Source organism: Hyperolius riggenbachi, chromosome 12, assembly GCF_040937935.1.
Source record: "Hyperolius riggenbachi isolate aHypRig1 chromosome 12, aHypRig1.pri, whole genome shotgun sequence".
NCBI classification, from domain to species: Eukaryota; Metazoa; Chordata; class Amphibia; order Anura; family Hyperoliidae; genus Hyperolius; species Hyperolius riggenbachi.
In genome coordinates, this window is record NC_090657.1 from 143544539 (window position 1) to 143568269 (window position 23731).

The window sequence follows — 23731 nt, forward strand, 5'->3', positions numbered from 1 at the left end:
GAGACGGACTCATTTGTGGAGATGCCCTAAGGGAAAAGGAGTTGACTTCATGAAAGGTTGTAATAATGTGCTGCTTGAACCACCCTGATATTAAACGATATACAGCACATCAAATTTTCATTTTGTCGTCTGTCTGGCCAGAAACACATTATTGTGCCATACAGGAGACAAATATGTTGTATATTTATTAAAGTGCCTATGTGGGTTTGGATACGTGGGTGAAACCACCAAGGCCCTTAGGGATAGGATAGTGTCCCACAAATCCAACATCAGAAACAATAATTTGGAGATGTCAGCTTCACAACATTTTTTTTAAATGTGGCCATAGATTATCTCAGCTGAGAGTTCAGGTGCTAGAGGGGGTCCCAGTCCCAAGAAGAAGAGGGGGTGACAGGCATACATTATTGTTAAAGAGAGAATTATATTGGATCAAAAAATTAGAAACCTTGGAGCCCAAAGGATTGAACAGAGATTATGAACTTACTAGTATTCTAACATGATTATTTTTTAGCCACTGTTGATATGACTCAACTATTTAGGATAGGAGTTTATACTGCATTTAAAAAAATTGTCTTCTATACTTAGGCGAATCATCCAGCCAGATCCCCCTAATTTACTATTGCATTGTTTACATGCTTTAAAGTGGACCGAGTTCCTGATTGGTTCATGACTGACTTTTAGGCTACAGCTTGGATTGGTTTGCTTTGGATGAGGGGGTGTTTTATCTTTTTGATGCAACGTTATCAGGTCACCGGTTGCAGTCTTTGGGCGGACGCTGTAGCCGCTCATTTGGTCGGTGCAGGGACTGCAGTCTTGGAGCGGACGTTGTAGCCGCTCTGCTGATTGGCCAATGTCATGCAACTCTACCGTCGTATGGACTGTAGTCTTGGGGAGGACGTTGTAGCCGCTCTATTGATTGGCTAGTGCTGCGCGGCTTTTTCGGCGCACGTTTTCGAGCGGACGCTGTAGCCGCTCATCTGATTGGCTGTTTCGCCTGAAGTCTTCACACGGACGTTGTAGCTAAGTATCCTATTGGCTGAATTTGAACTTGAACTACACAATGAATGAAGCGCAGCCAAGCTATTTGAGTGCAGGCAGGCGCCTCTGAGTGTATATTTATTTATTTATGGATATATATCATGCAGCCTCTATAAGTGATGACTTGGCTACAGGGTTTCTATACAATTTATAATTTATTGTGTATCATTTAGGAGACACATACTAGCTGCCTTAGCTTTTTCCCATTGGTGATAGGTGTATGAATATTCATGTATGCAAATGGTGCAGTTTTCCATCAGGTCCTCCAATTGAGCATATATACAGAGTGTTTTGTGGAAATGAATGTAGTGTGTTTTGCCATATGATGAAAGAACTATGTTCTGAAACTCCGTGCATCATGGTGACCCGGCACACTAAATTTTCATGCCTTTTTTGATGAGCTATAAATAAAAAGAAGATTTTTTAGATGGTGCGGATCCTGACAACTTATTTAGAAATGATCTATCTGGCAGGTAAATCTAACAGAAAATCTAACAGAAAATTGTATGGTGTATTCTCAGCATAATAGTTAAAACAATTCTCCATGTTGTATGGCTGTAGGCAGTGAAGTTCTTAAAGTAAACCTGTAATGAAAAAAAATCTCCCCTAGGGGGTACTCCGCTAAGTAGGGGGAATCCTAAGTAGGGGGAACCATAACAGACACATCAGTGCTCCTGAGCAGGTGCAGTAGCGGCATTCCAATGGACTCTGGTGGAAATAGCCGCGCCCAATCAGGTCTGCTCTACTGCGCAGGTGCAGAAGGCTCGTACCTGCAAAGTAGAGTGGACCCAATCAGGCTCGGCTATTTCCGCCAGAGCCCATTGGGAAGCCGCTACTGAGTCTGCACAGGAGCGCCGACAAGGAGACTTTTGTGGGGGTCCCACCGCTGGATCCCCTCTGGTAAGGAGGATGGGGGAAGACTCTTTAGGATCCAGTGGCTTCCCCCACCTGAGGCCTCCCAAAGTAAGTACACCCCAGGGGCACTTTTTTCTTACAGGTTTACTTTAAAGTGCACCTGTAAATAAAAAAAGTGCTGCATATAGATACTTGCAAATACCAGGGGAGTGTATTACTAATCTAAGTCCAAAGAACAGCCCTATGAGGTACTAGAGGTCAACAGATGTAAAGTGCACAACATCTATTATACAATACACGTGAAGAGACCTCCCCACATGAGTCAGTGTGGGAGGCTCACATGCCCGACAGGTGTGCTCGGGTTCTTGATGATCCCCCACCTCCCTAATATGTGATCTGTAGGGAGGGGGTGTAGCTATCTCACATGTAGGGCTGAGCAGTGACAGATGCAGGTCAGTGTAACCAATGGGTGAAAAATCACTGCCCCAATTGGACACAACAAGGCCCTGTACAAACTACTGTCTACTGCTCACTAAACTGAGAAAACAACATAAGCGGTGCAAATATATACAGTGACACCAGTTTCGACTTGTTTCACCCCAAAAGGGTTCATCAGGAAAATATATAGTGTACAGTGCAACAATATACAATAGAGACATTAGACACCCCCCCCCCCCCCCCCCACCAACAGAATTCCCAGAAGCACCAGCCCAAGGCTGTTTTTCACCTGAGTTTTCTCCTAGGAGAAAGTTAATTGCATATAGCCCCAGATGCTTGACTTAAAGGACAACTGTAGCAAGAGGGATAAGGAGACTGCCATATTTATTTATTTTTTAAGCAGTACCAGTTGCCTGGCTGTCCCGCTGATCCTCTGCCTCTAATACTTTTATCCCTAGACCCTGAACAGGCATGTAGCAGATCAGGTATTTCTGACAGTTTGTCAGATCTGACAAGATTAGCTGCATGCTTGTTTCTGGTGTTATTCAAACCTCTGCTACAGCCAAATAGACCAGCAGGGGTGCCAGGCAACTGGTATTGTTTAAAAGGAAATCAATATGGCAGCCTACATATCCTTCTTACTTCAGTTGTCCTTTAAGTTTGTATACAGAAGGCAGAAGGGTAATGTTGGGTTGGCACTACAGCAGAACACCTGGTGCGTAGAGCTGTGTACTATAGGCTATATGGTGCGATTCCTCCATAGGCAGCTTCACTGGCATGCTCAAGCAGTGTAGTACATTATGTATGTACTGTACATATAAGGGTAGACAAAAGAGGTATGGAGCTGGCACTGCTGATTTATTGGTACAAAAGTATAAAAAAAATCACAAGTGCAGGCTTGCAGATATGATAAATACAACGGTGCACCAGGGATGCTCGGATACCCCTTTTTATTATTCGAGTTAGGTCGAATTAGAATAGTAAATTATTCGAGGTCGGTCGAATATTCGACTCGAATATTTTTTACTATTCGATTCGACCTCGGAATTCAAGCTCACTATTCGAGTCGGTATTCGAGCTCATTATTCGAGCTGACTATTCGAATTGGCCTTAAATAGCTTCCAACACTTGTTTTGGGGGTGAATGATGCAAGAAACATCTTTTTTTCCAAGTAACAACAGCAAGTAATTATGTGGGGATGTTCCTTTAAAAAAAAAAAAAAGTGGAAAGAGAAGTTGTGTCCAAAATTCTGTTCAGTACTGTATCTTCTTCTTCTTCTTCTATATATTTTTTTTTTTACAGAAATGCAGCTATTTTTGAGCGTAATAAATAGCTGGTGGCGCATGGTGGAAGCGCCATTGTATGTGCTCCCTGGCAGTGGAAACACACAGACAGCAGGAGGTAAATTCAGCAGCAGCAGCAGGAGGAGGATGATTGTGTGGCAGCAGGCAGTCAATGAGGCAGGCAGCGAGACGAGACATAATAGGCTGTGGTACCTAGCGGTGGTACCAGGCCGTAAATACACAGCATGAGGTTCCAGACAGCGGTCGTGAAGCCCACATCATGTCCAATACACAACTGGGACAACACAGTTTTCAACCCGGACACCTCTAAAAATAATATCACAAAGTATTAAAAAGTATATATATATATTTTTTTTTTTTTTTTACAGAAATGCAGCTATTTTTGAGCGTAATAAATAGCTGGTGGCGCATGGTGGAAGCGCCATTGTATGTGCTCCCTGGCAGTGGAAACACACAGACAGCAGGAGGTAAATTCAGCAGCAGCAGCAGGAGAAGGATGATTGTGTGGCAGCAGGCAGTCAATGAGGCAGGCAGCAAGACATAATAGGCTGTGGTACCTAGTGGTGGCACCAGCCCATAAATACACAACAGGAGGTCCCAGACAGCGGTCGTGCAACCCACATCGTGTCCAATACACAACTGGGACAACACAGTTTTCAACCCGGGCACCTCAGAAAAATTAAACCTTTTTTTTTTTTGATTGGTGTATTTTTTTTTTAAAGGCAAATTAAACAGATAGCTATTGTTGGACGTAATAGCTGGTGGCAGAGTGGCAGCAGAAGGTAAATCTGTGTACCCTGGCAGTGGGAAACACAGACAGACAGCAGAGGGGCAGTACACAGCAGCCCACTGTAGGTGTAAAATGTGTGGGTACAGGCGACGTAATAGTCAAACTGAACCAGGCTGGCTTAGTGAGCAGGAGCCAGGAGGTGGTAAAGGGTGGTAAGGCATATTAACGATGGTTCCGGCAGCCAGTTCATGTCCCCCTCTCGCCGACAACAGGGGCCAGGAACTCGCCTTCCACCCACGCCTGGTTCATCTTGAGAAACGTCAGTCTGTCCACAGACTTGTGAGACAGACATGAGCGTTTCTCGGTGACCACGCCAACAGCTGCACTGAAGCAGCGCTCGGACAGCACGCTGGAAGGGGGGCAGGACAGCACTTCCAGGGCGTACTGCGCCAGCTCGCTCCAGATCTCCAGGCGCTTGACCCAATACTCCATGGGATCAACAGGGGCATCGCTGTCAAGCCCGCTGTAGGACCCCATGTAGTCAGCCACCATGTGGGTCAGGCGCTGGCTGTGACCGGAGGAGGATGCTGCTGCATGCACCTTCTCTCTAGTCACTGCTGGAGCCTCTACAGTCCTGTAGAGCTCGTTGCTGAGAGACAGCAGGTCTGTGGGGCGCTTGCTGCTGGATGCCGGCACCTGCTGCTGCCTCTGTGCTGGCTGGACAGTGGGGGTGGAAGGCTGGGGGAAGGCTTCCTCCAAGCGCTCAACAAGGGCCTGCTGCAAGCTCCTTATTTGTTGCGCTGGGTCTCCTCCTGCAGGAGGCAGGAACTGGCTCAACTTCCCCTTGAGGCGCGGTTCCAACATCATGCTGATCCAGATGTCCTCTCTCTGCTTCATCTGGATCACCCTGGGGTCCCTGCGCAGGCACGTCAGCATGTGCGCTGCCATTGGGAAGAGGCGGGCCACGTGTGCTGGCACATCGACGGCAGTGCTGTCCTCATCCTCCTCCTCTGCCGCCTCATCCTCTCTCCACCCCCGCACCAACTCAGCTGCACTGTGCTGATCCCCCTCATCAGCAGAAAGGTCATGGACCTCCACCAAGTCCTCCTCCTCCTCCCCCTCAGAGGTGGACTGTGCAGCTGCATGCCGCTCCTGCTGGGCCAAGGCTGTCGCTCCCTGTTCCAGCAAAGCATCGAGGACCCTGTTCAGCAGACAAACCAAGGGCACCCACTCGCACACCATAGCATGATCCCTGCTCACCATGTGTGTGGCCTGCAGAAAGGGAGCCAGCACTAAGCACACCTGCTGCATGTGCCCCCAGTCGTCATCGGGGACGATGGACGGGATGTTGCTGGTCTTGTCCCTTTTCTGAGCGGCGGACACAGTGGCCAGGGCAAGGTACTGGTTGACAGCGTGCTTCTGTTCAACCAGACGCTCCAACATCGCCAGGGTGGAGTTCCAGCGAGTTGGAACGTCAAGGATCTGCCGATGGCGTGGCAGCTCCAGCTCCTTTTGCTCGTCTTCCAGGCTCGCAGAGGCTGCAGGCGAGCACCGGAAGTGACGCACAACATTCCTTGCCGTTTCCAGCAGTTCGCCCATCCCCTGGTAGGTGCGCAAGAACTTCTGCACCACCAGGTTCAGCACATGGGCAAGACAGGGGATGTGGGTCAGGTTTCCCCTGTCGATTGCGGCAACCAGATTGGCCCCATTGTCGGCCACCACCTCTCCGACTCTGAGGCCTCTGGGGGTCAGCCAAATCCTCTCCTGCTCCTGGAGTTTGGCCAACACATGGGTTGCCGTCAGTTTGGTCTTCCCAAGGCTGACCAACTGCAGCAGCGCTTGGCAGTGGCGTGGCTTCACGCTGCTGCTGAGGCGGGGGGGTTGACAAGGTGTGCCGGAGGAAGGCAGAGGATCGGAGGAACCTGCTGCAGTTCCCCTGACTCTGCGGGGTGGCACCACCCACTGTGTTGCTGCTGCTGCTGCAGGGGCATCTGCTAAGGACAAGTACAAACTCCAAAGGGTAATTAACACCGCAGAGAAGATCATAGGATCGCCCCTACCACCTCTGGACCTTCTCCACACAGCGAGACTGGGGTTGAGGGCTTCCAAGATTTCACGGGACCCCTCTCACCCGGGTAACTGCCACTTCAAATTTATGCAAACAGGCCGACATTACAGGACCATCTATTCCAGAACTACCAGGCGCAGGAACACATTCTTCCCTCAAGCTGTCCTCCACCTGAACTCCACATCCTCCCTCCATAACTGTCCGCAGCGCCTAGTCCCTAGCCAATGCTCTGATCCCTGATCTCTCACCACTCTGGGCAGTACTGCCCCACACTCTAGCTACTAGTGCCCTCAAATGAACTGTTCCCCAGTTTCTAGTTTCTAAAATGCATGCTGCTATACCCATCCCATTGTATATACCTGTCTGTTCTTGTTCTGTCTGTCATGTAAAGAAATGCTTATGCCATGTGTACCACAACCAATTCCGGGCACGACAATTGTCGTACTTGGCGAATAAAGTCAATTCTGATTCTGATTCTGCTGTGCCCGCTGCTGCTCTCCCATCCTCACCCCCTTCCACCAAGCTGACCCAGTGGACAGTGAAGGACAGGTAGTGGCCTGTCCCGAAGCGGCTGCTCCAGGAGTCCATGGTGACGTGGACAATTTCACCAACCGCGTGCTCCAGCCCTCGCTCCACATTGGCCATCACAAAGCGGTGCAGTGCAGGCATGACCTGGCAGGCGAAGAAGTGTCTGCTGGGGAGCTGCCAGTCTGGGGCTGCACAAGCAAGCAGCGCACGCATGTCGCTCCCCTCCTGCACGAGCGTGTACGGCAGGAGTTGGGAGCACATGGCCCGTGCCAGCAAGCCGTTCAGCTGCCGCACGCGACGGCTGCTCTGAGGCAGAGCCCTAACCACCCCCTGGAAGGACTCGTTCAAAAGGCTCTGGCGTGGCCTTTTGCTAGCACGGGAATCAGCGGAGACAGCAGAGGAGGCCACTGAGGACTGGCTGCCAGAACAGGCCTCAGTGTCGGCGGCAGGAGTTGCAGAGGGGGGAGGAGCAGTGCGTTTCCGCACTCCTGCTGGTGCTGCTGGAGGAGCAGGAGGGCGGGTGGCTGCTGTGGCTGCTGCTGCTACTGAAGGCTGTGCAGTGCTGGGTGTGGTGCCACTGCCAGCACCAGATGCCTTCAGCCTCTTGAACTCCTCATGCTGGTGGTAATGTTTAGCAGCAAGATGGTTGATAAGAGAGCTGGTGCTGAACTTTAAGGGGTCTGCACCTCTGCTCAACTTCCGCTGACAGTGGTTGCAAGTGGCGTACTTGCTGTGAACTGTGGGCATGGTGAAAAATTGGCAGATTGGTGACGTGAAAAACCCCCTACGGACTGGAGCCACTGCTGCCTGTCTCCCTGTGGTGGTTGGGGGGAGGGGGCTTGGGTGCGGCTGGTGGTGGTACTGGCAGATGCTGCTGCTGCTGAGCCTGAGACACCAGCAGGCTGTGGGACTTGCCTACTGCTGCCACTGCTTGCAATGATGCGCCTCCTTGCAAGGCCCACAAGCGCATCCTCCTCCTCCTCCTCAGAGCTGCTGATGATGACATCCCCAGGTGCTGGTGGTGGCACCCAGTCTTTGTCCGTCATCCTGTCGTCATCATCATCATCATCATCCTCCCCCTCCTGAAACATGTCCTGCTGGGATGATGACCCCCCAAACTCCTCTCCTGATGCATGGATGGGCTGCTTGACTGTCGCCACAGTCTTGCTGTCCAATCCCTCCTCCCCCAAAGTGCCCATCAGCATCTCCTCCTCAAAATCGCCAACAACAGCAGACAATTCACTCATGATGCCTGGGGTCAAAAGACTGCTGAATGACAGGTCGCCAACTGACGGTGAACTGGCCTCCTCCCTAGGCCCTGCTGGGCGGCTGCTGCGAACAGGGGTGGTGGTGGTGAGGGTGGAGGCCTCGGATGCAGAGCTGATGGCGGGCTGCTCATCCTCCGTCATCAGTTGCACCACAGTGGCTGCATCCTTTTCCTCAATGGGACGTTTCCGACCCGGCTGGAGGAAAATAGGAGCAGGTACTACACGCTGCTGCTGCTGTGTCTCTGCAGCGTGAGTTGCAGATGCTCCTGCTGGGCGCCCAAGGCGTCCACGGCCAGTGGCTATAGGCGGAATGTTAGCCACTGACGCAGCTGCTGCTGCTGCTGCTGCGGAACTGTGCATGGTGGCGCGGCTTGCCACAATGCTGCTCCCTCTCCTCCTGATTCCCTTGCTGCCCTTCCCCTTGCCCAAACCACGCTGGCTGCCACTTCCAGACATCTTAGATATTTTTGGCGTAAACAAAAAAGTTTTTTTAAAAGGGCGGGTGAAAAAGTGGGGTACTTTAATGGAGTGGGTTGGTGGGTGAGGTGACACTAATCACTAAGTGATTAGATCGCTAAGTGATTACTAGTACAGTACAAATACAAAATACAATAATCAGTAATCAGTAAGTGTGAACAGTGAACAGTGAGTGTGTTCCCTAGTACACTAGAAAATACAATAATCAGTAGTAATCAGATTCAGTAGAAGGAAATAGAGTGTGTGTACACTACAGACAGTGCACGCACACACACACGCAGGAGCTAGCCTATGAACAGTGACTGAGTGTCCCTAGTACAGTAAGTACAACTAGAAAATACAATAATCAGATTCAGTAGTAATCAGATGATTCAGTAGAAGGGAATAGAGTGTGTACTGTGTACACTACAGACAGTGCATGCACACACACACGCAGGAGCTATGAACAGTGACAGTGAGTGTCCCTAGTACAGTATAACTACAAAATACAATAATCACTCAGTAGTAAAGGACAAGACAGGGTAGAATACACAGCACAAACACTGGTATAGATGAGAAATAAACTAACAGAGGACAGAAGGACAGCTGCCCACACAGGCAAGGCCCTGAGGCCTAAAGCTGTGTAAGCTTGCCTGCAGCAGCAGCTGTCTATGTAACACACAAGCTACTAACTAAAATACAATCTCTATCTAGCTAACAACAATATAGGTGTGTATAGCAGGTGTATGTGAGCAAAAATGCTAGGTGATTGACCACAATAGAGCACTTGCTAAGCCAAAGCACAAAGGAGCAGATCTCTCTCTGTACAAGTCAAGCAAGGACGGAAAAACCTAACATGGCGGCCGCTATTTATAAGGTAGGGGCTGGCCAGGGTCCCCCTCTGTGATTGGCTGCCGTCAGAGGGCCTGGGAGCCCTCTGATTGGCTCTAAGGACATCAATCTGGGCTATGACGCTATTCGAGCTCGGTATTCGAGCTCGAATAGCGCTGTTTGCTCGAATAGCGCGAATAGTGAGTGGGCTATTCGACTTCACTCGAATAGCCCATTCGAATAGCTGCAGCTATTCGAGCTCGAATACCAAGCTCGAATAGCTGAAAAAGAGCTCGAATATTCGAGCTACTCGATTATTCGAGCTCTGCTGAGCATCCCTGCGGTGCACATGCCAGAGTGAGAGGAGGCACAGTGGTGATGGTGGGTGCTGGGTACAGGATGCCTAAAGGCATCAGGCATCCTGTATCCAGCACCCACTATCACCACTGTGCCTCCTCTCACTCCGGTATGTCCACTGTTGTATTTATCATATCTGCATTCCTGCACTGGGATTTTTTATACTTTTGTACCAATAAATCAATGTTCACAGCAGTGTCAGCTCCATACCTCTTTTGTCTGTCCTTTAAGTTTGCTCTGAGAATTGATGTGTGGTTCTTGCTCCAAGATCTTTCCCAATAGTTGAACTGGTTGACTGGGACAGGTTTAGCAGGGCAGGAATGTAACCAACTACTTTGTTAGAAAGATGGAGTTCTATGAGACACATAGATGAAAGCCAATGATCTTTTATCAGTACAACCCATTTAGCTGCTGGTGTTTGTCTATGGAAATTGCTGTATGCTTAACCCTATATAACCCTTATGCCTCATACACACTATTAGGCTAGACTGTTCTTGGCTGAGGCAGTTGGTCAAGACCATATCAGCCGAGAATCTAGCATGTGTACAGGTGTACCCCGAGGTCTGCCAAAGTTGCTTAATGATCCGGCATGCTGGATCCCTTAAGCCCCATCTACACGATACGATTCTTTGTGCGATTCAATTACGATTCTGTTTACGATCCAATTAAATCCAACATGGCAAATCGAATTGAATCGAATCCTGATCGGACATGTCGGATTTAATCTGATCTTAAATAGAATCGTAAGCGAATCGCACAAAAAATCGTATCGTGTAGATTGGGCTTTAGAGACAATTGGCAGCCAGGTCAATTGTTCACTTCTTCCTCCCGCTGGAAACTGCACCATTGTTTGCCGCACAGTTGTTCATCCTCACCCCTCCTTAGCTATAGCAAGGTGAGGTGTCTACACAGAGCTTCACTTCCAAACTGTCAACTGAAGGATCAAGTCCCGATTCCTTGTATATGTGTATAGGGCTTAAGGCCAATTTCGAGAGAAATCAATTAACATCTCTGTAGGTTTTGGGAATGTTGGAGGAAACTGAAGTGCCCAGAGAAGACCTAGGCCAAAACTGGGAGAAAATAAAAACTTCATGTAGATAGTGTCTTGGCCAAGTGACACTATTACAATGATGTGAAAATGTGAGTGATAAAAATGAAAGTCAGACTGTACCACCCCATCACAACCACCTATGCTGCCCTAACTAAAAGCTTAAAGAGACTCCGTAACAAAAATAGCATCCTGTTTTTTATCATCCTACAAGTTCCAAAAGCTATTCTAATGTGGTCTAGCTGACTGCAGCACTTTCTACTATCACAGTCTCTGTAATAAATCAATGTATCTTTCCCCTGTCAGACTTGACGGCCTGTGTCTGGAAGGCTGCCAAGTTCTTCAGTGTTGTGGTTCTGCTATGAACTCCCCCTTCCAGGCCCCTCTATGCACACTGTCTGTGTATTATTTAGATTAGGGCAGCTTCTCTCTTCTCTCTTATCTTTTACAAGCTGGATAAATCGTCCTCTGAGCTGGCTGGGCTTTCACATACTGAAGAATTACAGACAAGGGCAAAGCTGTTTGCAGGAAGAAACGAGCAGCCTGAAACTTCAGTGCATGAGAACAGGGGGAAAGAAACACACAAATGATCTCTTGAGATTCAAAAGGAAGGCTGTATACAGCCTGCTTGTGTATGGATGTATTTTCTATGTGTGGACATACTGTACATCAACCTACTTCCTGTTTTGGTGGCCATTTTGTTTGTTTATAAACAAACTTTTTAAAACTGTTTTTAACCGCTTTTAATGCGGCGAGGAGCGGCGAAATTGTGTCAGAGGGTAATAGGAGATGTCCCCTAACGCACTGGTATGTTTACTTTTGTGCGATTTTAACAATACAGATTCTCTTTAAAGCGAACCTGCAGCTCATCTTCCTGGTTTAGCGGTTTAGCCCGTGGCTCCGCGTTACTGCGCATGCATGGGCGTGCTCAGTCGGGTATTGCACGCACTAAACCACATGTATTTTAAATTTTACAAATGTTTGCAATATTAACTATTTCAGGTATCAAAATAAAAAAAGTAAAACAGCCTGGTTATTAATATGTTTTGCACTGTACATACACATGTTTTTCTCATCATGTCACATGTCGCCTCGGGCACACTTTAAACACGGCGACAACAGCTTTTCAATCAACCTAAACCATCTCTTTTATAAAAACTTCATAGTCTCTAACCTTTGTGAAAATTATTTGTTCTTTGTTGCCCATAGAAACCGGCCATTTTATTTGTTTCTTTTTTTAACCAGCACATGGAAATTAACAGTCATTTTCACAAACGCAGAGACAATACTTTCTGTGACCAAATGCAATCTCAGAGGTTTCAAATATTAATTAAAAAGCCTACAGACCACACAAAAAGAAAGAAAGAAAGAAAGAAAACAGACAGCAGGCAAGTATTATCAATCATTATAGTGGTACATTCTTTTAACTCAATAGGACATTTTGAATCAGATTCACTTTCTTTTCTTTTGAGCATAGGACTTTGAAAACCTCTGGCCTGCAGTAGAGACAGCCTCACCTCTCCTCCATTGACATAGTCCAGAACAAAGTAGAGTTTCTCTGCGGTTTGGAAGGAGTAGTGTAGGCCCACCAGGAAAGGGTGCTTTAGGTTTTTCAGCAGAACGTTTCTCTCAGCCATGATGTGAGATTGCTAAAAAATAAAATGAAATTATTTTCCCTTCTCCAAAACGTGAATATCAGCCCATATCTGCCATTAGTGAATGCCATGGCATGGGTCAATTGCATTTAGAATAGACAGCCTTCCGCATAATCTAATATGCCTCAAAGGAGGTCTACAGGCTCTCATCACCTACTAGCAGACAATTTTTAAGAAATTCGAGCAAGGCTTGTTGAATCAATTAATGTTTTCTGATGATTTCCAGGCTTAAGAACCTTAGAAAACCAAACTCAATGTACTATCATAGAATACATTGTCCACAAGATTTCTTACCTCCTTTTTTTTCAAAATTGTTTTCTTCTGCAGGACCTTCACTGCATAAAATTTATTGTCACATTTGCGTTTTGCTAGAAGAACCTTGAGGATAGAAAATAATCAATGGCATCTGTCAATGGATCAGACAAGAACGAGTGACGCTCCACTTTCAAGACAAAAAAACAAACAAGCTGCTGCAGGATTCGAGTTCTTGCAGGTGTGGGAAACAAGCAACCAAGTTCATTGCAGCTAATTACTCAGACAGGAAGAGAATATTACCATGGCATAAGAACAATCTAACATGTGTACAAAGCTCTACAGCCATCCTACCAGGATTCAGTCACTGCAGACCGATTAGGACTTATAATTCTGTTTTAGCAGACAAACTAAGCAGCAGCTAAGTATTATAACTTCATCTTTCCACAAGGGCCAGCACACTCCAAAGATTCTTCTAAAACTTGCAACATTTTTTTACTAGTAAAAACTTCTTGCAAAATGTCTATTAGCAAAAACTTCTTCAGTGTGAAAACACATTAAAAATGTAACAGATCCAAGGAACACCTCTGCAAACAGATAACCATCAAAGACAGTCAATGTCCATCAATAGCTTACTTCCTCAGACCAAAAAAGTATAGCATTTAAGTATGCAAAGGGTCAAGAAATTCTTTAATGTCCCAACATTACGTCGACAGAGACCGGCCTAGAGCTGTTTTGGGCATCCAGCCTGTTTTCAAGCCAAATAAAGTGTACATCAAACCGCACACATACACTCCGTTTAAATACCCAAGAGTACCAATCAGCACATGGTAACAAATTCAAAATGCCCAATTCAGTACAGAACTTACCCTTAGAGGACTCTAAGGGTATGATCTGTCCTGATTGGAGGTTTTAAATTTGTTACCATGTGCCTTGGATCTGTCACGTTTTCAATGTGTTTTCACGCTGAGGAATTTTTTTGCTAATAAAGACATTTTGCAAGTTTAGAAGAATCTTTAGAGTGTGCTGGTCCTTGTAAAAATTTGAGTGTGTCCGGCCTTGTGCTCTGGCGGACTGATCGTGCACCTTATTTAGGCTGTGGGGCAGTGCGGCCTGGAGACCACTTTAGAACATTACAATAACTTCATAAGCATAAGTGCTTGACATAGCTGTTTTGTGCAGATGGTGCCATATGCAGCTGGCTAGTTTCCTTGTGCCTAAACTTAGCTCTGACTCTGAATATTTCCTGAGCCAATTTGAATGGAAAGGGTTAATTTCTGAATGATAACTAGCAATGGCAAGTTTTGAAAGAGCTCATTGTTGCAGGAACAGATTTCCAACACATGCTTATTTAGCAATGGTTTCTTTAGGGAGCAATCACAGCAATGCGTGTCCCATCAGTTGATTCTAGGGCAAAGGTCTCAGAGGGTCTCTGTAGTGTGACAGTCTAAAATAATATTTTCAGATTTTTTGATCCTGTTGGAAAACCATCTATATATCCTGTCACTTATGACCACATGTTCTATTTAATAACAGTTTACCCAGTTTTCTACAAATATATTTTTTGGTACTCACATAGTATACCATCTACAAATTTTGTCAGTTTTCTGTTAAAACTCTCTTCACTCCCCTGGCAACATTGTACCATCGTTAGAAAGCTGTGAGGCTTTGCTTTCATTTGCTCCAGGTCTCAGAGTCTGTGTGATACACTGTTCTCGAGTTAGGGGATGTGGAATGAGGGGTCTGCGTTTCTCTCGGCTACAAAGAGGGATGTGAAGGGCTGGAAGAGGGAGAGAGCTCATGAGGTAAAGAGAAGAGTGTGTTTAGGAATAGTCCCCAACAAACCTACAGAGGCTGTCGGTAGAGTGACTGCAGGATTTCCAGAGGTGGTGCAGCTTCTCCTCCTCGCCCCTGCCCTCCCCCACGATGGCAGCTGGTGGCTTTCTCTCTGATCTATGGACTGTGCATCAGAACATACATGCCTTGTTAGCCTGCTATTTGTAGGCAGGAACTGGAAGTCCAGTGCTGTGAGTCTTGGATTTCGCTTACAGGTCTCGAGTGTGATAGCCTACAAGGCAAAAGCAGCCTTCATCCATAGGCAAAAGATACCGGGGCACTACTCTAGTTGAGGGGACCCAGTGGGAACACTATCCATGCCACTAACTGAATAGGCTGTGGACAAAGGTCCTGGTGTGCAATTTTAGAGATTATTTAATGGATAGTGTTTCCTGCTGGATCCCCGTATTTCTGACAAAAGAAAAAAAAAAAATCAGTGTAATGTAGGTTAGTTGATGTAGTCTACTTTGTTGGCACAGCTCTCTCTCTGCCAAGAGCAGTGGGCACACCCCTTTCAACATTCCCCCAAATTGTAAGCTTATCACACCGACTTGAGACCCCTAAATGAGATCCAAAACTCACGGTTTTTCAATGGTGGTCAAACGTTGCCAGGGGAGTAGAAAGAATTTAACAGGAGACAAAATCGGTAGATGTTTTATATGTAAGTAGCTATTTTTTATATGTTCTTGAAAACATAGTCCATCCCATTGACAGTTATTGCTGTATTTCTGCTCATCAAAGAAACATTCCATCACTTCCTGTCTCAGAGACCTCCATGTAGCTTTGTGGCTTTAAGGTGAACCTCCGGACTAAAAATCTACTCAGCAGAACTGAAAAGGCTTGGTGTTTCTTTAACCACTTCAGCCTTCAGTCATTTTCACTTTATGCATCCGAGCAATGTTCACCTCCCATTCATTAGCCTATAACTTTATCACTACTTATCACAATGAACTGATCTATATCTTGTATTTTTGCCACCAATTAGGCTTTTTTTGGGTGGTACATTTTGCTAAGAGCTTCTATACTGTAAATGCATTTTAACAGTAAGAATAAGAAAAAAACTGAAAAAATTCATTATTTCTCAGTTTTCGGCCATTATAGTTTTAAAATAATACATGCCTCCATAATTAAAACCCACGTATTGTATTTGCCTATTTGTCCCGGTTATTAAACCGTTTAAATTATGTCCCCATCACAATGTATGGCGACAATATTTTATTTGGAAATAAAAGTGCATTTTTTCCGTTTTGCATCCATCACTATTTACAAGCTTATAATTAAAAAAAAAAATAGAAATATTTCATCTTTACATAGATATTTAAAAAGTTTAGACCCTTAGGTAAATATTCATGTTTTTTTTATTGTAATTTTTTTTTATTATTATTAAACATTTTATTTGGGTATTTTTGGGAGGGAGGGATGTAAATAGTAATTTTTGTAACGTAAATATAGGTTTATTTTTTATTTTTTTATGTAGATGTAGTTTTACTTTTTGGCCACAAGATGGCAACCTTAGGTTTGTTTACATGACGTCACTCTAAAAGTAAGGTACGCTTAGAGGGACGTAGGGGGGCGTAGGTGGCAGAAAAAGCTATGCTTCCGAGAGCAGCTGTCGCTTTTTCCGCGGGGGAGAGGAATCAGTGATCGGGCACCATAGCCCGATTCACTGATTCCCTGGCTAACGAACGGGCGGCCGGGAGCGCGCGTGCACACGCGCGGTCAGCCGCGGGACCGCACATGGCCTCCTGGACGTAGCTTCTACGTCCAGGAGGCAAAAGTAGTTAACAGTTTCACAGCATCAGAACTTTGTTTTTCTTACCAAAGCATCATTTTTAGCTGCATTTTTAGCTAAGCTCCACCCATCAAAGAAAACTGCCCTGGCTTTTTTTCCCTAATGCTGTGCAAAGCATGATGGGATTTCCTATGTTGTTATTCACGTTGCCTAGCAACTGGGAGGGGTGATCAGAACACAGGACAGTTGGAACTGTGTCTCATGCTCCCTGTCACCTCCTTTCAACCAAAAAGATGGCTGCCCTCATGAAATCAAACATTTGCCTGTTCTTTTAAAACAGGGTGGGTAAGAGATAATATTATCTATCTATTTTAATTAACATAACTAATATAACTTAATGACAGTATGTTTGTTTAGGCTGGAGTTCCTCTTTAAGATAGTCAGGGGAATGGAAAGGAGGCACCATTAAAAACTAGTCAGGATTCTAGCTCTTCCCCTCTCAACAAAATATGGTTTTATCTGCTGCTGACTCTGCTACTCTTAAAGAGATCAGTACTTGTGGAAACAAAAAACACACGGACACAGAGCCTGATCTGGTGAAGTATAACCAGGTAATTGGTGAAGTTGTTACAAAATACTCACAGATGTGGGTTGCTTCAGGAGGCAACCAGTCATACAGGCATGTAGAGAAGTACCATCCCCACTTGGCCTTTGGTAAGGATGTGGCGGTCCCAGCGACAGGACAAGTGTTTACTCCACAGAAGCCCTAATGGAGCAAGTCCCTTAGCAAGGGACTTACTGTAGTAAGATTATTAGTAGACTGGAGGTGCCCAAAAGGATATATCAATCAGTATAAAAGTGTTTCTGTATATAATATACTTGAAAGGTCCTACTTTAAAGAAGGAGGTTCGACTTCCGATTCCGGCGCCGGCATGGAAGGATGAGCATCAGGAGAGCTCCGCTTAGCTTCATCTAACCAGCGACTAACCGTCGCTATCATACATCCACCGGCTGGCCGAGTGGGTGGCCCATAGCACAGAGAACGCATCACCAAAGTCTGATGGATAAATACGTTACCGGATCGGCACGGAAAAGCCTCCGTCCCGAGGGACCTAAAAACAAGATGGCGCAGGCGGAAAAACGCCAGACCAGAGCCTCACATCAAGACGCTGAAGTTAGAGGCTGGGAGACAGACCCTGAGGAGTACGAGGAGAGGCCTCGGATGCACTTAACAACGGCAGACTACCGGGAAATAGCAAAAGAGGTAGCCACATACATTGCTCCCGACCTCAAGGAGATCGTGGAAGCGGCAGTCACGAGCTCGCTGGCCGCCATCACACAAGCCCTACAGTCACACGCTACCCGCCTGGACGAAGTAGAAGCACGCATCAAAACCTGCGAGACAGATACAAGCCAAAACAGTGGCAAACTAGCCACGGTCCTGCAGGAAAACAAAGAGCTGAAAGAGAAGCTAGACGATATTGAAAATTGTACCAGGCGTAACAACCTCCGGATTGTAGGCCTTACTGAGTCACATAAGCCTGAGCACCTGCAAGAACTTTGCGAATCCACCATCCAAAATCTCCTAGGCCTCCCGGGCTCGTGCAGAGTGGAACGCGCACACAGAGTAGGCCCGCCTAAAACCAATACGTCTTTACCGAGAGTGGTCATGACAAGGTACCTAGATTATAATGATAAGTTTAAAATCATCAATGCCTTCAAGGCACGAAAAGAACCACTGCTGCTACAAGATACTGAAATTAGAGTTTTCAACGACTACTCCGCGGAAGTCACAAAGAAACGCAAGCTATTTAGCGTAGTTTGTTCCGAACTTTACCACAGAAACAAAGTTTGCACTCCTATATCCAGCAACCCTCCGGGTAACATCGGAAGAAAACGAGGTACTTCTCTTCAAAGAACCCTCAGAAGCCAAAAAGCATTTTGATATTCCTGGCTCAAGATCAAACAAGTCTCCAAGAAGCTGAAACCTGCTAAGCTCCGGCTCCTTATTTTTCATCATTTAGTCTACACCAACCATAAACCTTAAACATGGTGATGCGACTCTCGACTGCTCCAATTCACTCAAAAAGAAGCTATGGAGGGGGGAGTGAAGAACGCTTCCTACCGGGAAGAAGTGGAGTCAATGCCGAGGAAAGGCTCACGTTGTCAGGACAGTGAGTATGCCCCTAGTCTCACTAGGAGACATCACAACGTACAATTTTCTTCAAGTTCTTGTTTAAAATGTAAACTGTTTATTTTCAGGGGATGTTTTGATAGATTAAGGGGGTATAATTTTCTGGGATCTCTCTTTGCTCTCTCTCAGGGGTATGACACAGGCTCGTCACATTATTATTATTGTCTGATGCTACTTATGCCTTTTTACCACACACTGACCTAAATCATCATGGCAATAAAGATAATATCTTGGAATGTCAAGGGCCTTCGATCACCTATCAAAAGGGGACAGGTACTTAGACATCTTAAAAAGCTGAATGCGGATATAGCATTATTGCAAGAAACGCATTTAGGCCAAAACAAAATCAAATACATGAGGAAAAAATGGGTGGCACATAGTGTGGGGTCCCCCGCAAAAGGGAAGAAAGCGGGCACCATGATATTAATAAGTAAAACAGTGGGAGCTGAGATATTGGATATTGCACATGATGATGAAGGTCGCTGGACATATGTAATGCTGCAACTTCCGGGGGAAACCCTGGGTATTTTGAATGTCTATGCCCCAAACACAGAAATTCGCTCCTTCTTAAAAACACTACAATGGAAAATCTCTAGTCTGTCAGGGGGAAACTTGATATTGGGTGGTGACTGGAATGAGGTCATGTCACATGCAGAAGACAGATCCACACGCGGGGCACGGCTTTTGCAGTCTTCTCAGGGAATAACTCCTCTCTCAGAAATGATTAAATCACTATCCTTTATAGATGCGTGGCGCTATCTTCACCCATATGATAGAGAATACTCTTTTTATTCCCACGTACATCAATCACGATCTCGCATAGACTATTTATTTCTTCCTCCCTCCATGACTACTAGATTGCAAGACGCCGAGATACATGATCTTGTTATTTCAGATCATGCTCCCGTCTCCATAACTCTAAATGAAGCGATACCACGCGGCACCGACATTATTTGGCGCTTTCCTCAATTCTTATACGGAGATGAAGGCTTCCATCAACTCTTGTCTAATTGGTGGGAAGAATATATGTACAATAACAGAGCACATATATCTAACCCTGTTCTACTATGGGAAACCGCAAAGGCTGTCCTCAGGGGGAAAATAATATCGTACGTCAAGGGGAAAAAAAAACAAGAACGAGGCACAATATAGACAAGCACTGATCACAGTAAGAACCGCATATACATTATATACTCTAACCCCTACAGAGGAAAATAGAAAAGAGTGGCTGGAAGCAAAAAAATCCTTAGATACGTGGGCAAAAGCAAGGGAACAACATGCAAAATCATATAAAGACCTATACATGCACAAATTTGGAAGTAAATCAGGCAGACTTCTTGCTAGACTTGCTGGGGGGGATTCACTATCCCCACGCATATATAGGCTCAAAGACAAAAACAATGTCATTGTACACCACCCTAAAGACATTAATGAAATATTTGCAGACTACTATAGTACATTCTACAAAAATCCAATAACCCCTGACCCCTCATCCACACACTCCATACTTTCCAGTGTATGCTTACCAAAACTAACAGAAACACAATTAGATCTGCTAAACGCCCCGATAACAATAGAAGAAGTAAGAGCCACGATAACTAATCTCGACAACAGCAAAGCCCCAGGGCCTGACGGCCTGACAGCAGAATTCTTTAAAATTCTAAAACAAGACATAGCTCCGTCACTGACCAAAATCTATAATCAAATTCTTACAGGCACAAATTTCCCTGACTCTGCAAATGAAGCACACATTAAATTAATAGGCAAGAAGGGAAAAGACCCTCTTCTCCCCGATTCCTATCGCCCAATCTCCCTCATAAATCAAGATTTAAAGATCCTCACCAAATTAATGGCAGATAGACTCTCACAAGTCATCCCATCCCTAATCCACCCAAACCAAGTGGGGTTCATACGAGGGAGAGCAGCGGTGACAAATGTAAGACGCCTTCTGGCGGTCCTAGAACACGTCAAAGCCTATCCCATATCAAACAAGAACGCAGCAATTTTAACACTAGACGCAGAAAAAGCGTTTGACGCTGTACAATGGAACTGGCTTGAACAAGTCCTCCTCAAAATGGGCTTTAAGGACTCATTCATGAAATTCTTTCATCTTCTATACGCAAACCCTAGAGCCAGAATTGCTACACCAGGTTTCCTATCTAAGCCATTCCCTCTTTGTCGAGGTACAAGACAGGGGTGCCCCCTGTCCAGGGGCGTAGCAATAGGCCCTGCAGTGCCTGCGCCCGCGGGGGGGCCCGGCCCCCCCCTGGGGCCTGCTCGGGGCTGTTTTTTGGGGGCTGGAGGGGTGGCAGCATGAGGGGAAAGCCTTGCCCACAGTCGGCGGGGAGAGGGGAAGTTCCCCCCTCTCCCTCATCTCGGGGCTCTCCCCTCTGCGCCCCCCTCCAGCTAGTGAATGTGTGTGGGCAGCGGGCAGCAGCGGCGGCGGGATACATACCTTCTTCCTTGCGTTCCATCGCCGCCTTCTCGCTCTAGCGGCTGACGTCACTTCCGGAAGCGGCGTTCCATCGCCGCCTTCTCGCTCTAGCGGCTGACGTCACTTCCGGAAGCGGAAGTGACGTCAGCCGCTAGAGCGAGAAGGCGGCGATGGAACGCAAGGAAGAAGGTATGTATCCCGCCGCCGCTGACGTCACTGCAGGGGGATTTTCAGGTGTCTGCTGCCCACATTACGATTTTCAGGTGTCTGCTGCCCATATTACGATTTTCTGGTCACTGCTACCCACATTGTGATTTTCAGGTGTCTGCTGCCCACATTACGATTTTCAGGTGTCTGCTGCCCACATTACGATTTTCTGGTGTCTGCTGCCCACATTGCGATTTTCAGGTGTCTGCTGCCCACATTACGATTTTCTGGTCACTGCTGCCCACATTGCGATTTTCAGGTGTCTGCTGCCCCCATTACGATTTTCAGGTGCCTGCTGCCCACATTACGATTTTCAGGTGTCTGCTGCCCACATTGTGATTTTCTGGTGTCTGCTGCCCACATTACGATTTTCTGGTCACTGCTGCCCACATTGCGATTTTCTGTGGACTGCTGCCCACATTAGGATTTTCTGGTGTCTGCTGCCCACATTAAGGATTTTCTGGTCACTGCTGCCCACATTGCGATTTTCTGGTGTCTGCTGCCCACATTACGATTTTCAGGTGTCTGCTGCCCACATTACAATTTTCAGGTGTCTGCTGCCCACATTGCGATTTTCAGGTGTCTGCTGCCCACATTGCGATTTTCAGGTGCCTGCTGCCCACATTACGATTTTCAGGTGTCTGCTGCCCACATTACGATTTTCAGGTGTCTGCTGCCCACATTACGATTTTCAGGTGTCTGCTGCCCACATTACGATTTTCAGGTGTCTGCTGCCCACATTACGATTTTCTGGTGTATGCTGCCCACATTAGGATTTTCTGGTGACTGCTGCCCACATTAGGATTTTCTGGTGTGTGCTGCCCACATTATGATATTCTGGTGACTGCTGCCCACATTAGGATTTTCTGGTGACTGCTGCCCACATTACGATATTCTGGTGACTGCTGCCCACATTAGGATTTTCTGGTGACTGATGCCCACATTGCGATTTTCTGGTGACTGCTGCCCACATGGCGATTTTCTGGTGACTGCTGCCCACATTGCGATTTTCTGGTGAACTCTGCCCACATTACGATTTTCTGTCCCACATTACGATATTCTGGTGAACGCTGCCCACATTACAATTGTCTGGTGAATGCTGTCCACGTTACAATTTTCTGGTGACTGCTGCTCACGTTACGATTTTCTGGTGACTGGTGCCCACATTACGATTTTTTGGTGAACTCTGCCCACATTATGATTTTCTGGTGAACTCTGCCCACATTACGATTGTCTGGTGAATGCTGCCCACATTACGATTGTCTGGTGAATGCTGCCCACATTACGATTGTCTGGTGAACGCTGCCCACATTATGATTTTCTAAAGGCCCACATTACGATTTTCTGGTGAACTCTGCCCACATTACGATTTTCTGGCCCACATTACGATTGTCTGGTAAAATGCTGCCCACTTTACAATTAATTTACAGTGAAACGCTGCCCCATTACGATTATTTGGCACCTATGGGGGGGGGGGCCCATCCAAATATTCGCAGGGGGGCCCAGTGATTTCTAGTTCCGCCCCTGCCCCTGTCGCCGCTGCTCTTCAATATAGCCTTAGAACCACTGGCCAGACTTCTAGATAGCAACATAAGTGGTATCAAGATAGGTGAACAGAGGGTGTCCTCGGCACTTTTTGCAGATGATATACTCCTCTTTCTAGACAATCCCCACCAGCAAGTCTCCCATGTGCTAGACATAATACAAAAAGTAGGTAGGGAATCAGGATTCAGAATAAATGCTCACAAAAGTGAACTTCTCTTTCTCTCCCATAAAGCAGACTTAACTCACACCCACTCTTTAGGAGTGAAAATAGCCCACAACCATATCACATATCTAGGCCTCACAATAAATAAAAACCCTTTCCAGATATATGCAGACAATATTACTCCAATCATAGCCAAGGTAGTAACTCAACTAGAGGGCTGGGCAAACATTCCCCTGGGACTGGTGGGAAGGGCTGCATTGATAAAAATGATAAGCTTCGGCAAACTGTTGTATCCGATGCAGGTCCTTCCACTACTCCTCAAGCACAAAGACCTGAACAAGCTAAATAAAGCCTTCTCGTCTTTTTTATGGGCGGGCAAAAAAGTCAGAATAAAACTCAATAGACTACAATTACCTAAAGAATCAGGGGGATTAAATCTTTCAGATGTCAGAAAATACAACTTAGCTTGCATAACGAGGCATGTTCGAGATTGGGTATCGGAGACCAATTCCTTTTCAAACTATAATTTAGAAAGTAGCATAACTGAGCCCTGGCACCTCAGAGGCCTGCTTCATTCCCCATGGCCGAACTTGCCAACCAGAATCAAACAAAGCCAGTTACTACGAGACACTATAATCGCGTGGAAAGAAATTCACAAGCTTTTTGGTCTCCCCTGGACAATCTCAAAGTATATGCCCCTCTGGGGACACCCAGGTTTCACACCAGGTATGATGCACGAAACTTATAGTACATGGGAAGACAAGGGCCTAACAAAGTTGGGAGCCTTCTTTA

At 46.3% G+C, this 23731-nt stretch overlaps 1 protein-coding gene across 1 annotated transcript in view; it reads right to left on the reverse strand.

Annotated features, from left to right (window-relative positions):
• SGK2 (serum/glucocorticoid regulated kinase 2) overlaps positions 1–23731 on the reverse strand; it is a 111224-nt gene that overhangs the window by 30892 nt on the left and 56601 nt on the right. The window contains exons 4-5 of the mRNA XM_068264542.1: positions 12871–12954; positions 12439–12570 (exon numbers count right to left, since the gene is read on the reverse strand). Of these exons, the coding sequence (XP_068120643.1) occupies positions 12439–12570; positions 12871–12954 (216 nt within the window). The remainder of the gene's footprint in view (positions 1–12438; positions 12571–12870; positions 12955–23731) is intronic.